The 15,249-nt window shown below is 39.2% G+C and overlaps 1 protein-coding gene across 1 annotated transcript in view; it reads right to left on the bottom strand.

Annotated features, from left to right (window-relative positions):
* LOC139718032 (uncharacterized) overlaps positions 1–15,249 on the bottom strand; it is a 92,946-nt gene that overhangs the window by 44,014 nt on the left and 33,683 nt on the right. The window contains exon 13 of the mRNA XM_071629522.1: positions 8,528–8,656. Coding sequence (XP_071485623.1) covers positions 8,528–8,656 — 129 coding nt within the window. The remainder of the gene's footprint in view (positions 1–8,527; positions 8,657–15,249) is intronic.

Below are 15,249 nucleotides of genomic sequence, written 5' to 3'. Positions count from 1 at the left end.
TTGTCATAATTAATGTTTCGTGGTTGAAGGGGAAAAAATTAAAAGTAAGGTAGGATGTCAGCTATTTCTCCCAGGGACACTGAAAAATCAACATGACAAAGTAAAAGTAAATTAGATTATAAGCAACAATATCCTTCCTACAAGACTTCATCAAAAAAGCCAGAATTAAACTCAATCATGATGATCTGGACAGGTAATGAATGATCAGTCATTAATCAACATACACCTATTTACACAACTACTTCTAAAGAAACTGGGAAAATAAAAAATTCCCTTTAAATTCCAAATTTAGTTAGCATTTTATGATTGCATGCATAACTTCAGAAACAACAATACAATTTAATTTTTTTGTTTTTGAAATCTCAGAATTATTCTAAACAGTCTTTTAAAAGAAGTTGAGACATATAGCAAAAGAAATTGTACGCCAACTAATCACAAACAAATTGAAGAAAATCAGAAGCTTGGATGAATAGTGCTGAAAACAGTGAATGAATTGAGGGAATGAATAAAAGTATTTTGGGTGCAGGTAGTACAATGAAGACTAAGACAGATACAGGAAATAGGAGAGACAGAAGGATAGTATGACAGAGATGAAGAAAAAAAATGAAAGAGAGTTTAAGAGTCTGTACTGGTCACAGGATGTTATGACTTGGTCTCTTTCACTGCCCACTTCAGCAAGTTTCCTATTGGTTGCTTCCATTCACCTGGTCAAAACACTCGCACTTGTCATCTCACTTTCACATCATCTCTTGACTAAATTATCAGGAAATCAGACATGTTATTGTAACACACAAAATTTGAGACATTTGCATCATTTCCTCCTAATGAGTAAGACTTTACTTTCAACCAACCAAATAATACATGTTCAACTTTGACAATTCAAAAGACATACATGTGCGTAAATGTAATATATTGAAACAAATAAAAAGATAATGTCTGAATGAAAATGACCTTACATAATACAGCATTTTAAGAAAGTAATGCTCATATCATGGATATTATGCATTTACAGAGCCTACATTAGTTTTAGCCTGCATGTTACAAAACAGTTGTAAGGCAACAAAGTTCTCAATGATTTGGTAAAAATCTAGTATATGCAAAGTTCCACTCAAATATTCCTTAAACTGAAAAGAGGACCTACTGCACTGACATGAAAGAGAGGAGTAGGGATCATCTATCTGTCTCTCAATGACATACTTCTACAAGACATGCTGATACAGACATGCTGATACAATTTTGTCAGCACAATACTCTATGACCTGGATCCTCAGAGAGAAGTCATATCCTTATGCTACTGAAATAATGAATGGCACAACAGGAAATTTCCCCTGACTAACTTGTTCCCAACTGACACCTGAGAAAGCTGCATAATATTGAAATGATAGCAACAAATAACTCTTACATTCATGTTCAATCTCCTTCATGTTGTTGAGGTATAAAGCAGGCAAAAAGACTGGTGCATTTAGCATATTATATCATTCAGCTAATGAAGAGAAAACAGCAGCCTATGTGACAGCAATGTATATTAGGCAGATGACAAAACAAATGTAATTTTGACAGGATGTGATTGTTCCCTGTACAAAATAAGGCACTTTCTCTGAGCTGTCGTCAATGTAGAAAACAATCTCCATGACTGATGTCCAATTGAAGCTGTTAGCCAGTGCTGAAACCGTGATTTTTTTTTTCTTCCCCTGGTTCCTTTCTGGGTTAATGACCCAATGAACCATTTTGCAGTCATTACTGGACATCAGCATCCATTTCAAACTGATGCCAGTGATTGGTCAGACATGTGCACAAGGTCAACATGATTCATGCAGTCAATAGTCCAAAGATTTGGGGAAGTGGGGTGGGGGGTGGGGGGTTGGAGGGGACAAATACAGATATTATTCCTCCCTCTGTGGCAGATGTCGAAAGCTTCTGTCCCTGACTAACCTACTGTAGTCTCTTTCTGATAAGGACTTGTTATTCAGACAATTCAATGTAAAAAAAAAAAAATGTGAATGGTAACCTCTTAAGTCAATCTTGGGTAAGAGATGATTGGTTGGAAGCGAATCTCAAACGCTCAAATGTACAAAGAGACACAAACAGAAAAACTAAAAGTAACATGCAAAGAGTGTTCTGGGGCAGCCAAATTCTGCAATCCTGGAAACATATTGATGTACAGTAAAGAACAACACAAACAAGCTAGAAATGTCACCATGGCAATGGGTATGCTTCTACCATATTGCATTATTCTCTCAATAGGTCTATAGTACATCTTGACAATGTAAGAAGACATTTCACATGATTATCAAGAAATTGAAATGACATGTATGAAAGTTTGATGGCACATCCCCAAAATGTCTGGAGTGGCTACATTCCTTGAAACAAGTTTCATTTGACCTTTGACCCTGGACCTTTGACCAACATGGCCCCCAAATTTCTCTACATAATCACTACTTGTATACAACAATTTTCATGACAATACTTTGAGCCAATTTCAAAATACGAGGGAAAAAGGTGACATTTTCATTTTTGACCGTTGACCCCACTGCCCAAATCTTTCCCTACAGAACCATCATGCTGTAGTGCATCACGTCTAAGAAAGTATAGGCCTGTACATTGACTCATTTCTGAGGTATTGAGAAAATAGTGCAATGTCAGCATTAAATAGCACAATTTTAGCGTTTTAACCTGACCTATGACCCTTGACCTTTGAACCCATGACCCAAAATATCCCACAAGAATCATTGTCAGGCAATTCATGTGTATATGTACTAAGTTTCATAAAGATACCTCAAGCCAGTGCCAACTCGGTTTTCGGATAATGAGTTTTGAAGCCCGTCGGGTCCCGTGATGTTTGTGGAGCCATGTTGTTACCAAAGTGTGCTCCTACACAGTGCCCATTGTTCACCATCCCTTATTTGGCTTGCTTTCATTATAACTTCTGAGCGAAGACACTAACCCTGTAACGCGTAATACTCTGGGCAACAGCATGGCGTCCAATTTAGTAGTTGTCCAGACTCACTTAATATACGGCACTGCCTTAAAGGAATAATTTACCATTTGCAGAAGAAACAAAAACCCAGCATTAGTGCTTTAGAATAGTTCTAAAATGTGAGTTAGGGATAAAAACAACCACTGTAAAAATTCGAATCCGTATAATCGATGTTGAGTATTGTTTAAATACACAAAATGTGAACAATCATTATGATAAAAATGTTTCAAGACTAGACCATCGACAGTTACGGTTTAATGAGAACAAGGCAAGTGCCAAATTGTGTCTTGCCCATTCGCGTTGAAGAAATCAATGTTTTTCTAACTCCCGCAAGTTCATAGACCCGCCTATGACCTTTGACCTTGTGATGACCTTCAAATCCCCAAGGGACATTTACCATCCAAGTTTGGTCACAAACGGACAAAGGCATCAAAAGTTATGAGCCATAATCGAAACGCCCCGTAAAAACTTACCATTGGGCCCTTAAAGTTTGCTACTCCTGTCTGTGACCTTTGACCTTGTGACGACCTTCAACTCCCCAAGGGACACTTACCAGCCAAGTTTGGTCACAAACGTACATAGCGATCTAAAGTTATGAGCCATAATCGAAACGCGGCGTAAAAACTGAACATTGGGCCCTAAAAGTTTGTTGACCCCTGTCTGTAACCTCTGACCTTGCGTTGACCTTCAACTCCCCAAGGGACATCTACCATCCAAGTTTGGTCACAAATGGACATAGGGATCAAAACTTATGAGCCATAATCGAAATGCGCCGAAAAACTTAACATTGGGCCTAAAAGTTTGTTGATCCGTGTCTGTCACGTTTGACCTTGTGGTGACCTTCACCTCCCCAAGGGACATCTACCATCCAAGTTTGGTCACAAACGAACATATACATCAAAAGTTATGAGTCATAATCAAAACGCGTCGTAAAAACTTAACATTGGGCCCTAAAAGTTTGTTCACCCCTGTCTGTCACCTTTGACCTTGTGGTGACCTTGAACTCCCCAGGGAACATCTACCATCCAAGTTTGGTTACAAACGGACAAATACAGTTATAAGCCATAATCGAAACGTGCCGTAAAAACTTAACATTGGCCCCTAAAGTTCATTGACCTATGCCTGTAACCTTTGACCTTGAGGTGACCTTCATGTTTGGTTAAATGTGTAACTTTGTAAAACCAGTCTTCCCTCCAAGTTTGATTGAAATTGAAGTCCTCAGTAGAGAGTTATTCAAGTTTTTGTAGCGTTACGGACGGACGACGGACAGACAGACGCCGCAGGCGATCCCTCCCCACATGTCCGCTGTGCTCGACAAAAATACTGATATCTCCTTATATTTCAGGCTTTATCGCAAAAATTCTATATGGTGGGATGTTTTGCGATACAACAGACCTACACATATCTCAAACATTTTTAAATCACTGCTCCCAAAGGTAAACAGGACCTTTAACCTATTTACCGGATATGTAGAAAAAAGTGAAATTTTATCATTTTTACTTGATCTTCAACATCTGACCCCATGGCCAAAAACTCTCCCTAGAGAATCTTGGTAATACATGTATACACAAAGCTTCCTAAAAAAATTTCCTCAAGCACTGTAGAGAAATGGGGGCATTAGTGAAATATGTTCAGGACGTATCTCACTGGAGGGGACTTTGCCAAGACTGCCTGCCATGACTCTTGCAACTTGACAGACTATACATAAAAAGGGCTTGGGCTCTAACCAAGGAGACTCCAAGGCAACTTTACAGATGTCTCCAAATAAAATGATGATTCATTTGTCCAGAAATCGCAGAGATGTCACCACAACATCTCCAAAACATCTCTGCAACGTCTCTGGAAGGTCACTAATGGGTCTTCACAAAGTCGCAGAGACGTCTTGGAGACCTCGCTAATGAGATAAGTCATCATGACTTGACCGCAACGTTGCAGAGACGTTGCGGAGACGTTGCGGAGATGTCTCCATGACCTGCTGGAGACTAGAAAGAGTCTCTGCAAAAATCAAACATATTTGATTTTCTCCTGCCTCCCCGGAGACTCGGCTACATTCCAGGAGCTGTTGCAGAGATGTCGCAGAGATGTCTCTGGGACTAAGGAGACTTGAGTTGCCACCAGGTCGCCAACTCGTCTCCAACCCAATGAGATACCCACTTTAGAATTTGACCTTAGCCTACACGTATGACCTTTGACCTTGGGCGCTGTCCACAAGTTGACAGGCGCAGCTTTGTCCACTCACACATATGGCACATATACTAAGTGTTATTATACAAATAATGACTGCTATGAGGGGCACAGTTAAAATTATGGGCCCAAGGTGACGTGAAAACCGTAACTATGCCCGAAGCGAAGCTGAGGGCATTGTTACGGTTTTCACATCATCGAGGGCCTACATAATTTTAACTGTACCCCGAATATCAAGCAGTCATTATTTGTTTTATATACCGAAAATATAGATTCCGAAATATAGATATCGAAAATATAGATTCTAGTCTCTTTTACAGCACTCGTAATCAATGCTGATCGACAGCGCGGCGGTCGTATCATTGGTGCGTACAGTGATGTGTACAGTGTACGTTACGTGTACACGAGGTTGCGATTGTCTCCAAACCAGTCCGCTAGTCTCTTTTACAGCACGCTGATTGAATGCGCGGCGGTCGTATCATTGGTGCGTACATATGAGCGATCTACGTGTACGGGGTCGCCACTGTCTCTAAAACCTATTTACTAACTGTGCCCGGGCCCAGGTCACAGTAACTCAAAAATAGGGCACAGTTATTTTCATGACTCCCCTTTTAACCAATCAGATGAGAGGATTCTAGAAATGAGGTATATAATTGGATATATCAAGTCGTTATGTCTTTCACAAAATTGATTACAGATAACGGATGCACAATCTGAAAACACTATGCCTCTAGCGACCTTTGTGGTGGAGGAATAAAAATACATTGTGTGGGCAAAGGGCAATTATTGGTTCAGAAATTGGAAAAAGCTCATACATCCTAGAAAAAAAAAATCATTGCATTTACAAAGATCAAATTTTCTGATCTTAGATGTAGAAAAACAAAGATGTGGTAAAAAATTACTATGTCCCTGTACTTGGCAGGTCAGGTATTCTTGATAAAACATGATATGTGGGAAAAACAGGAGCCACTACTACCACTATCTTCTATCTGCAGGGACGAGCTTGTTACAGTTTGGGGAGATTCTAGTATCATAAGGCTCATATGATCACAGTGAGAGGTCTGGATTTTTTTTTTTTTTCATTGCTTTGCTTTGCTTTTGGCCCATGCAAACTCATGTTGCTTGACAGCATGCCAAGTGCAGACCTTTATTCAAGTCACACACACACGCATACACACGCAGAGCAGCATTTAAAACAATGGATGATACACAATAGAGGGTATTGAGGTGCGAGTATACTGTGCTATATGAATACCTACACACAGAGCTTGCAATGTAAAGACAATAAATGCTTATCCCATAAGTTACACATGGAAATCACTTCCTAAATGAGTTATGAATAATTTCATCAATTAACCCATTGAGGACGGACTGATTTTCCTACAAGACATATTTCCCACAGACACCTGCCTAAGTATACTAGGGACTCGTCTTCAACGGGTTAATGCTGAAAGCCAAAACATAGATCTCAGAAGGGCTCAAAATTCACCTTCCACCATTTGGAATTTGCTTGCAATACATTGAAAGGGTCTACCAAGAAATTTATATGGCTGCAGCGATTTGCCAAGAGTATTTTCAAATCGAAAGTGTAGAGTAGTTTCAATCCTATGCATCCAACCTTTATACCTGAAACACCCCCGACTTTCAGCAGTGAGTATGCAGACTGTTACATGACGATCGATTGTGCCCTAGCAGTTATATTTTCCAACATGCTGCATGCAATTCACTCCAGCATGGAAGACGGGCGGATATTGCTGTGGCCTGATTGGTCAAAAACCGCTAATCAATTATGAAAAATTACACGGCAACCACCTTTGGGTGTGCTATGAGACTGTAGCACTTCCAGGTAAACCTTTTTGGCTAACAGTTTGTATTTTCATCATTACCCAACTTAAATTGTGTTTAATATTGAAGTGTTACTTCATGCATTTTTTATGCATGCACGTTTATGTGTAGAAAGGAGGAGGAGTTCTGCATGACAAAACTAGAGCCCCTGATATACAATGCAGGTATGCCACTAGTGGATTTACAAGTTCTCTATGCATCAATTTCAAGTCAGATGCCTGCATCACAAAATCTGAGACAATTCTCTGGTATTACATGACTTTCATTCCAAAGTGACACATACCGTGCGTTCAGACGATCCCCCGCTTCGCAGGGAATGTCCCGTTTGCCAGGACTTTCCCCCGCAATCCCATCATCTGAATGCTCGCCTGGGACATCCCCCGCTCCCCTGGCAAGCTTGTCGAGTCCGGCAACAAACTCTGGCGGGGGGCTGACCTTGATTTCTCGCACAGCTGTTTTCCTCATCAGTGCGCATGCTCGAAATGTGGTGGCGAAGAACTACGACACGTGTTTGTATTTGCAATCGAGCGCCCTGGAGCGCCACGTACGGTGACCTAACACACAGCTAAAACCACCAGCCGTGATTTTGTCCCCCTTTCAGTGGGAGATTTCAATGCATGTGTGGACGGTCGACCATAAAAAAGATACAATTTCTCCAAACTTCCCCCGCGAAGTAGGGGATCATCTGAACGCAGGGTGTGACTTTAACCACCATGCATTTCTTAGACTGAAAATTCTTTCTGCACAACATAAAGGGGGTATCTCACTGAACGGTGAATGTTTGCGAGCGTAGCAAACTCTTCAGGGTTTGTTGACAGTTGCAATCAAATTCGTAAACAAGTGCAAATTTTTGCAAACAGTTTTCTTTGTCATAAACAGTTTTTCTTGTCGCAGAGAAATTTTGAACATGTGCAAAACTTCAAAGTGGTTAAGTGGTAGAGTGGTAAAACTAAAGTGGGAGAAATTCAAAATCAAGTGGGAGTGGTGACTTTCTTCCATCATAAGCTAATATGATAACCAATGTAGAAAATTTCCTCATGTTTTCATAAGAATAAAGTATAACTAACATTTTATTCAAACAGTTCTGTTACATGCTCCCCACACATCCTCCTTTATTTTGAGGTAAAAGCTCTCCACACTTATCTCTGGTTCCATAATATCAAGGTGGCAAACCTACCCAAAAAAAAAATAATAATAAAGCTCACGGTTAGACAGACAAAAAAAGGAAAGAAAAAGAAAACACATCCAGAAGCTGGTTCAAGAATAGAAAAATGGCATGTATTAAGCATACTAAATCAAATTTCAGAAATGGTTTCATTTCAAAACCATATCATTTGTTTTACTCTGCATGCTAAATGTCTTACAAATACTATTAATTTCACTGCACATTGCACTTCATGACACATTCTTATAATATATTTCCCTTCCAGCTGAGATACAGCTACCCTACACAATGCTCTAACAAAGAGGGCTCCTGCCTGTAGTGAGCGCCTTGATTTCTAGTTGGCTGAAGGTACTTACCTTATGCCCACACAGCTTGCGAACACTCTTGCCACTTCGAATGTCCCAGACACGAATTGAACGATCCATGGAACCAGTCACCAGTCTACGAGTATCGAACATTACACAGCAGACTCCATCCCCATGACCCTACAGTCATCAACAGAATAGGAACAAAATGAAACAAATATGTACAATAAAGAAACTGCTAAAATAGATAAATAAAAGCAAATATAAAAAAAAAACTGTACCACTGTCTTAAGATCAACAATGCAGTGTATGGCACAAATAACAAAATTTCATTTTTCCAGCTCTCTTAGATTTGTAGTTATATGTGTTAAAATGGCATAATTGTGACAATTGGAATCTTGCATGAGTATATGAAGATCAACTGCCAGCAATTGTCAGTGTCTTTCAAGCACACCAGCCAATGGCAGATGTAGATGGCAAAAACCTAAGGAAATTGAATGTGTTACACACTGCAAATGTATACTTTTGGTCATCCAATCAGGAAAACCAAATTATTTGATCAGAACATGAATGGTAGCCCTATTCCTGGTTGACACTTACTTTGGCATATCAAAGACAGCTTACATTGCATTACCTTCTACAAGGAAGAGAGAGAGAGAGAGAGAGAAAGAGAGAGAGGGGAGAGAGATTAAAAAATGGAGAAAGAGATGGAGAGGGATAGTCAGATCTAGAGAGGGTGAGAGAGAGGGGATAGTGTATGAAGTGACTTCTACTCTATATTACTGGTTTGTCAAACATATTTTTGGCAAGTTCCTTCTTTGATGCATGGATATTTCACCAAAAGCCTTGCCCATACCTCATTGAAATGTTTTGTTTGAATGAAAATGTACATAGTTCCACCCAACAGTCAACCAAATTTCACAACTTGAAAATGGAAACAAACATCCATTCAAAATTGGTTAATATCCTGAATAGCAAAATAATACGGGCAGAGGGTCTGGAAGCCAGACTAAAATTGGCCGCGCATTTGGCCCAGTTTGCGTTTACACTGAGAAAAGGCCGAGACCACCTCCAGCGCGTGGCCAAATGCGCGGCCAATTTTGGCTCCGCATTTGGCCTTTTGTGCGTTTACACTGAAAAGAAGGCGGGCATCCCAGCCCCGCACTGTAAATGGGGTCTTAGTTTCAGATTGCAACTGATTGACAAATTGCCCTACATCGATCTAGGTAAGCACTGAATTAGTCAGTATTTAGTAGTAGAAATGTACAAATTAATAACATTATGCTTCATTACATTTTCTAAATGTATATATTGTAAACACTGAAAGAAATAAAGGAGAGTTCTATGATCTCCGTAATCTGAGATGATTGTATCTAGCATTTTTCAAATAAAACTATTTCTGTCTAATTCTAAGATAGCCATTCTAATAAATATGGCTCGAACTCTTTCTATCATGTGTGGGATGGGGAAGTACACAGAAATATCGACTTTTGAAGATTCACAGTATGGCATCCAAGTTTATCTACATGAAAATACTGATAGCATACTCATCATGACATTTCTCTTTCCCACTGACAAATGCCATAAAACTACTCACAGGTGTGAGCCAAACACAATGGTGACTGTAGGAGGTGAGTTTTATGTGTCACATTTTTCATGGAATTCATAATCCTGTGACACACAAAACCAACCATTGTACAGGGTCTTGACACATACCTTGAGAATGCTAGAGACATACTAGCACACAGAGCACAAGGGAAAGTCAGATCATGCATTTTAATTAGGGAAGCATTCTTTTCCGACAGATACAGTGGAAAAAATTATATGCAGAAAAAAAGACTGAGTCCTAATTACTGACACACAATAACAAAGACACCTCCAATGAAATTCTCCCTTTAGGAGGAAAACTAAAAGTTGTTTGATTGTTTACACCACATGATGAGGTCTCACCATGCACTCTGAATATTTCTTGTGACAATATTGATATATGTGAATACTATTCCTCATAAAATGAGACATATCTGTCTCCCCTACATCTAATGACTGGAGTATTTGCAGGTATTCTCTGTATGTTGCATTATCTAGACACAAGCTCTGGCACAAGATATGAGATGGAAAGGTTTGAGCCATACTTTGGTTACTAATATAAAGTGATGTAGTGGCCACAGATGACCTTGACTAGCCAGCCCAGCTACAGCCTTTACCTCCTGCTAGTGACAGTCACTCCCTAAGCACAGGGATTAAACACTGTCACTGAACTCATCACCCACCTCTTTCCCACCGCAAGCCAACATCCAACGTCGAGATATTTTTGCCAAAATTCTGTAATGCCACATTCAAGTGTCAAATTATAGTGAATAGTAGACAGAAGTTTGGCCATCATTCACTTTGCTTTCCACACTTCAGGTTAATACTGTCACAGGGAGAACTTCAGAGGGACAGTCATTTATTTTTACACCCAAGCAATGTTGACTGCATTTGGGTTTTCTTTAATTTTCAACTGATTGTGATGTCAAATGGGATAAGGAATTGAAGACAGAACAATAACATGAACTTAAACCATTATTTTCTCATGCATAAGGCACATCTGACTTTTGGCACTGAAAGTTTGATTCGGCTCTACTAGTGGCACAGGCACATTGGCGCATCGCTCTACTTCCAAAGGCAACATCAGTCAGTACTTGCTGCTTGTTTTACTACCACTGACACATGAGTCAGTGAACAACCTATAGGAATTAATTTTCAAGCGATTAACCTGCTAAGACGTTGATCTTACCCTACTAGCCCCATGAAAAGTCCATAAGCAGTGCATATAATTTAAGCCACAAAATTATTGACACTAATATTTTTATTCCGCAAGCACTTTGCTGATGAAATCTTGAATGATCGATGTTTCTCTTCCATCCTTTTTCATACCTGTTTTGGTAAACTTTCTCTCTTTACTTCCCTTCATCCTTTCCCTTGATTTAGAAGTCAGCTGTTGGTATTTAAGTGTGTTGTGCTTAGTTTTGTATTGGTAATTTGCCCGTTTTGCTGCAGTATTTTTAAGAAGGAAGTTTTGCTCTTACTGCTTTACGCTATCTGTAGAAATGTGTTTGTCTCACACTCACAGCTTTCTGTCAATTTCCCTTCTTTTCAATCACTCCTTTTTCTCCCCTTCCCTATGAATGATGAACGAAAAAGACCCTACAAACAAGGACCATTTGCGAACAACTAATGTATTTGAGTCTCTTGAAGCAAAATTTACTTCATGATGAATTAGAAAAAACATTAACTTGACAAACATTTCTATAAAAGACAGAGTGCCAGAAAAGGGAAGGGTAGAGAACTTCAAACAATAGTACGCTGCACACTGGCATTCCTTGAAGTCATAAACAGCCTGGGAACAGCCAGGAAATGTCTCTAAGCTCTACTCCGTCATTGAAAACATCATGACTTCTATTTGTCTTTCTTTTGACCTAAAATATACACAGCAAATGGTTGATTTATGTATCATCAGGTTCATTCAACCCTGCAAAAAGATTGATTTATCACTTCGTGGGAAGAGGTTGTATGCCATAGCAAATACAGCTGAGCGTCGTCGGGGCACACAACATGCTTACATTGTATGCCAGGCACATTAAGCATAGATGTCAGGTAACACAGAATGATCATGACAATGCAAAAACTCTTGTGATCTCAAGCTTGGCAAAACTACATGTAACTGCTCACAATTCTTTGATTCCATTAGCTATTTGTAGAAATTATACAGTAGGCTCCAGCAAAGAAGATCAAACAAGCTATGAACTATTCCGGTACTAGCACAGATGCGAATGCATTTTCAAATTTTCTAATTTGTTTACCATTATTCGTTAGCTCAGTACGCTCTGATGTGACAGGGCCTTTACACACTGATATGCACATCCTGACAAGATGGGATACATCATATTTTGGCACATACCATGAATTCACTCCAAAGTTTAGCAGGAAAAAAAAGAAAAGAAAAAGGAGTGAGAACAAATACAATAATGTTCATGTAAAGCTACAACTTTATGTCTGGATCTTTGCTGTATGCTCTCCCACAATCATGTTTGATGCACTCCACAATGCTCATGAAAGACTGATTCCTAAGTTTAAAAAAAAAAGAAAATAAAATCGAGACAACAATGTAAAAATCAACATTTTCCATGCATATTTTTTCAACAAATAAACCTAAAAAGTGGTCTTTTAGAACTGTTTCATTTCCTCTATTAGACAGCGATTGCCTATAATCAATAACAAACATGTCCTCGAAATGCTGTATCAATTAAATCTTAGAAGGAAAAGGCTTTTGATATTGTATTGTGAGAAATCAATTCAGTCAAGGCAGGATTTACAGACTAGCAAATATGTTGGCTGATTTATTGTTAGCTAGGCCATGTGGCCAGCTTGACATTCTCCCCCCAACCAGGAAATTGGACCTGGATAGTCCAATTCCCTGAGTGATACTTTGACGTTGGGCAGAGGAAAGAGAGACAGCGGGTGGCAGGGATCTAGAGTTCAAGCTGCCTAGTAAGGTAGGATCATCAGGGAATACCTAGAATCCACAGCTAAATTTCCCTGGTTTTTACAGTCTAAACCCCCTCCCCCCCAAAAAAAAAAAGAAGAATACACACACAAGGCAAACAATAACCCAAAACAAGAAAATACAAGTAGGCCTCAGACAAGGGGTGCACGATAGCCTTATTACCACAACCGAAAACAATCAAACAATAGAACTGTTTTCCAGCTTCTAATCCATTCCAATTCACAGGGCAACCATCACGAGGCAAAGTGATTGCTCTTCTCTGTCTGATAGGTGTGCAAACATCCTGTTAGCATGGAATGGTACAGGGTAGGACTATCACAAAAATTGCTAATACTTTATAACAGCAAATCAATATGTTCTTCATTGTACATGTATCTTCACTTATACACGGGGCAGCACTGGGAATATGTGTTACTTTTCATATTGTTTGAGTTAACAAACAAATAAATGAATAATGTGACAAGAGTGACTGTGAGCATTGTTTCAATGTTGATCAAATAACTCATCAATAGCGCTACTGGCATCATACCCTTGGTCTTTCAATGAATCCATATATCAACTAGTGACACTCATATTTTTAGACCACTTTCCCTGGAAGTTAAATAGCAAACAGTTTTGCTGAGAAGCATAGATCATGTATCACCACACAAATGGTAGCAATTCAGAGGCAGGGTTCCCTCCTCATCACTCAATGCTGCCATATGATTTCAGCTTTCACACAGTGCATCAATTATCAGGCTACTCTAATCCTGCCTCAACCATCACTCATATATCTCCTGTATTCTTGACAAAACTGGGTGATAGAAACTGTTTCTCTCTTTTAAACCTTGGGGGCAGCCTTGGCACTATTACCGCTTGTCATTCAGAGGTGCTCCATAAATCTGGAGGAAAGTGTCCTCCAGGGTTCAGGAGGTTGGAAGCTGGCACATGTAATATTTGCCTGGAGCAGCAAACATGGAACAGACATTGACAATGTGTGTGATCTGTCACGCAGCTCAGAGCAGCTACTGCTGGACTAACATCATCACTGGACTGCATTTCTCCTTCCACAACCAATCTATTCTCTTCTATCTTTTTTAGATTTTTATCTTCACTTTAAAATGCAGCAGCCAACACATACATGTATCTGCCAGACTGAGATGTCAATAATTTCTATGGATGACTACATGCTACTGGAATGTCTCTCCTTTACTCACTTCTGACTGTTATTCTCTTTCTCAGTTTCTTTCTCCTTGGAAACACAGTGACATTTATACATTTACAACAACTGTCCTACACTTCTGAGGCCTGTTCACATAAAATCCTGCTGGTTGTGAGAAATAACAAGTTGCTATCATAGACTGAAATACAACAACTCTCAAATTCACATCCAAAGAATGGGCAGTCTGGTGTTGCAATGTCAGCTGCTACAACCAAGGATACAATTGGCATTTCTTATCAACTCACAGGTGTGTTTTACTATGTATCTGTACCCCTTTGTTTCAGTCTGTCTTTCAAACAGACAACTATCTAACAATATAAATGTGCTCAGAATTCATTGTTGGAATCTAAATGACTTGTCTATTGATCGCAACACTCAAATGTGATTGTTTCTAGCTCTTACAGAGACTCTACCTTTCCGATTACTTCATCAAACCAATAAACAGAAAAGCCCATACTTAATTCAAGGCTTGGGACTTTTCTATCATTAAGTGAATAAAATTAAGAATTATTGTGATCCAATTTATCACGTTATATATAGATTTTCATTCTTGAATGATTTAATAATCATTTTGATTAACAAATCCTGCAGAAATTTATTTTCAACATTATGAGAAACACAACAAGTGGAATCATTTGGCTGAGATTATCAGTTATTTGGAATTTTCACAGCATTATTACATTATGATAGCATGGCCTTAATTCACATAAACTAGACTAAGTTGATACCTCTTGAACTTGAGAATCAAATTTCTATACTCTGTGCACAAGGGTAACATTATCTCATTTACTGCTTTGTTTCACCACATCATATTCTCAACGGAATATCCTGGTTAATCCTGTGCGCCAATATCTCTGTTGTATAACTTAATTGGACCAAGTATCGACAAACTCCACTGAGGCATATTACTTTAGATGTGTGAACAAGATCTGAGGGGTAAAAACAGATATTGACTATAGTTGTGGAGAATCTCCATGGGCTAATCACAGGGCTTGAACTTGAAAGCTCATCCCCTATTGTTAAAGA

The sequence above is a fragment of the Diadema antillarum genome, unplaced genomic scaffold, assembly GCF_040938485.1.
Source record: "Diadema antillarum isolate AM-2024a unplaced genomic scaffold, OU_Dant_1.0 scf00000087, whole genome shotgun sequence".
NCBI classification, from domain to species: Eukaryota; Metazoa; Echinodermata; class Echinoidea; order Diadematoida; family Diadematidae; genus Diadema; species Diadema antillarum.
The sequence above is the reverse complement of the archived record's forward strand: the minus strand, read 5'-3'. Positions and strand labels throughout refer to the sequence as shown.